The following is a 3064-nucleotide window of genomic DNA, read 5'->3' on the forward strand; positions in this document are numbered from 1 at the left end:
CATTCCAACTCATGAAAAGCCCATGCGTGGCAGGGTAGAATCGAGCTCCATTGGGCTTTCTTGACTATAATCTTTTTGGAAGCAAACTTGTCTTTCTTTGGAAATACTGCTGGGCACGTTCAAATCCCCAACTTTTCAGTTAGCAGCCCAGCCCGAACAGTTCGCATCACCCAGGGGTCTTTCTGTAATATAATGAAAGTGGGGTTTTTTAATAATACGTCTCTTCTCTTTCTGACTTGCTGGCTTCTCTCCTCTTCACCCATGTTCATGAAACCCCTCTTGGTCTTTCCCTTGATGTTCTAGGTCTGGAAACAATACCGAGGGTGGTTTAGCCGGATCGTGAAATCAAAATCTGAGATGGAGATTAACACGCTTTCCAGCAGAGCTGGCCCTGACTCCAAGCCCAGCAAGGTAAGGGGACTTGTGGCTTAGTTTAGTGTCTCACCCCTTTGATGCCTCTAATGTTCTCTTCTTGTCTCACAGTACAGCGCCCCTCTCATGAAGGGGAGAGGGAAGAGGCATATTCTTATCCTGAACACCTCCCTGGTCGGTCACTCTCACTGTTCCCATCGAGTTGCTCAATTATTCTTCCCGGCTCACTAACGACCAGTACTTGCCTTGTGTCTGTGCTAACTAACAGAACGCTGACTTGTGTCTACGTCTGCATGATACACAGAGGCAGAGGCAAAAGATGACCAACACTGTGTGGTGTCCATTTAAAGTTGACCCTACAGGGCGGGGGTTTAAGCCTAGAAGTGGCCGAGCATAGGAATCCTCTTCTCCAGACCCCACTATCCTGTAGAAGGTGGGTGTGAGCCCAGGGGAGTCAGTAGCTATCGTGGAAAGGGCTTTGTGAGGGAGAGCCCATCTCAGATGTTCTGCTTAAATATAGGGGAAGCATGCAGGAAACAGTGGGGCTTTCCTGGAGAAGAAATGGCCCTCCTAGGAAGGGGATCCCACTGGAGCTGTTGTTGGTATCTGTCCATTCGGCCATTGAGTTAACTCAAGCTCCACGCTCCATGGGATGACTTTTCAGCCTGATCTCAATGAGACGTCCCCCCACAGTTCTTTCTTATTTGCCCTTTGGGAGAGAAAACATAAAATACGGTAAACAAGGTATGTGTGAATGAGCAAGAAGAGTTTCAAATGTCCAAATCCATAAAATCTCCACATAAAATGTCATAACATTTCCAAAAGCTTGATGTCCTCTGTTCTGAGTATATACCCACCATATTTGCTCACCAGAGAATACTTTGTATACATGGGCAAGTCTAATCAACCACTTTTGATATTTCTTAAGATACTTGGTGACTTGATTTTACTCAGCAGTGAAAAGCTATATTGATGTCATTTTGTGGCAAAGTTTTTCCCTTCTTTAGAAAGTGATTGTTTTATATGTAAATCCATTAATCCACAAAAATAGAGATATTGGCCTAGGTACATATATGTATATGACTGAGGTACACTGTGATACTGGGCGGACTTCGGACCTCTGCTCACACCCTCCGTCAATGCAGGAACACTTTGTTCTAACAAATTGGCATTCTGAGATACTTATCCTCGTGGTATAATCGCTGAAGACAAAATGGGTACATAAGCAAATGTGGTGAAGATGGCAGATGGTGCCCAGCTATTACAAGATATAGCATCTGGGGTCCTAAAGGCTTGAAGTTAAACAAGCAGCCATCCAGCAGAGAAGCAACAAGCCCACATGGAAGAAGCACATCAGCCAGTACAATCATGAGGAGGCATCAGGACCAGGTAACAGGCATCAGAAGACACATAACAAGCAAACAAACAAAAATATATTGTTGAGAACAAGAGAGATCAGAGCAGAGACCAAAAGCCCATCTGTAGAGAGTGGAACATCCCCCACAGAGGGGCCACAGGGAAGGTCTGAGCCAACGAGGGTGCAATAAAGCATCAATGAAACACACACTATTGCTCTGGGTCCTTGAGGCTTCCTCACCCCCCACTACCATGACCCCAGTGCTGCTTCTCAACTCAGACTAGACCAGAGCATGTACGCAGGGACAGATAGGAGATGGGAGGTCACGACACACGGAATCTAGGAACAGGAGTGGGAATAGCAATACCAGAAGGGTAGGGGGAAGTGGGGGAGAGACGGGGAGAAAAGGGGAACTGATTGAAATGATTAGCACATAATCAGACACCCCCCTCCAGGGGGTAGAACAACAGAAAACATGGGGGAATGGAGACAGAGGTCAGTGTGAGATATGAAACTAATAGTAATTTATAATCTATCAAAGGGTCATGAGGGTGGGTGGGGGGAGAGGAGCTGATACCAAGAGCTCAATAGGAAGTAAATGTCTAGAAAAAAATGATAGCAACATAGGTACAAACACTCCTGATACAATCGATGTGTGGATGGTAATAAGACTTGTAAGAGCCCCCAATAAAATGATCCTTTAATAAATAAAAAGAAAGCCGTTGTTTTGTGTAGCATCCAGCTGTTCTAACTCACAGTGACCCTGTAGGACAGGTGCTCTGGGCGCTCTGGACGATTTTCCAGGCTTCGATCTTGACGACAGCAGCTCACCGGCTCCTTCCTGCCACTGTCACTGCTGAATCAAACCTCTGGCTTCTCAGCTAGGAGCCAAACACTTGACCGCTGCAGCAGAGGGCTGATGCCGTCATTATAAGTCTTCCCGCAAGGACCATGGGGAAAAGGTGCCAGGAGAAAATCCTGGCAGGTCAAGGTCATCAGACAATTTTTTTATGAATATCAGATTAATTCTTCTCAATTAGGGTGAAATTGTCATCGATGCTGACAAGTGACTGTAGCTGATAAAAATCCCCCCGATAATCCACAATCACTCCCCAAACTGCCCACTCTCCAGTGACTCACTGCTTCCCACAAAGAAATCAGGAAGTTTCTTTTTTAGGTTTACTTAACCTTGGGAAAACTCAGAGATGAGGATATCTTTGAAAGGTGGGGGAAGGTATAAAGAGCTATGAGTCTCCCTTTAATAGACACATGAGCTCTAATTGAAAGACTCTCTTAAGGGTTTTAGTTTTGTTTTTTGTCTAGGCACAGTATGTG

General features: G+C 45.4%; 1 protein-coding gene across 1 annotated transcript in view; it reads left to right on the top strand.

Moving 5' to 3' along the window:
• The window catches only part of LOC101649356 (adhesion G protein-coupled receptor E3), a 46103-nt gene extending 45650 nt beyond the window's left edge, over positions 1-453 (top strand). The window contains 1 exon segment of the mRNA XM_045289696.1: positions 144-453. Within this exon segment, the coding sequence (XP_045145631.1) occupies positions 144-453 (310 nt within the window).
• The last annotated feature ends 2611 nt before the right edge of the window (positions 454-3064 follow it).

The sequence above is a fragment of the Echinops telfairi genome, unplaced genomic scaffold (assembly GCF_000313985.2).
Source record: "Echinops telfairi isolate 266 unplaced genomic scaffold, ASM31398v2 ScPeMD7_30;HRSCAF=105, whole genome shotgun sequence".
NCBI classification, from domain to species: Eukaryota; Metazoa; Chordata; class Mammalia; order Afrosoricida; family Tenrecidae; genus Echinops; species Echinops telfairi.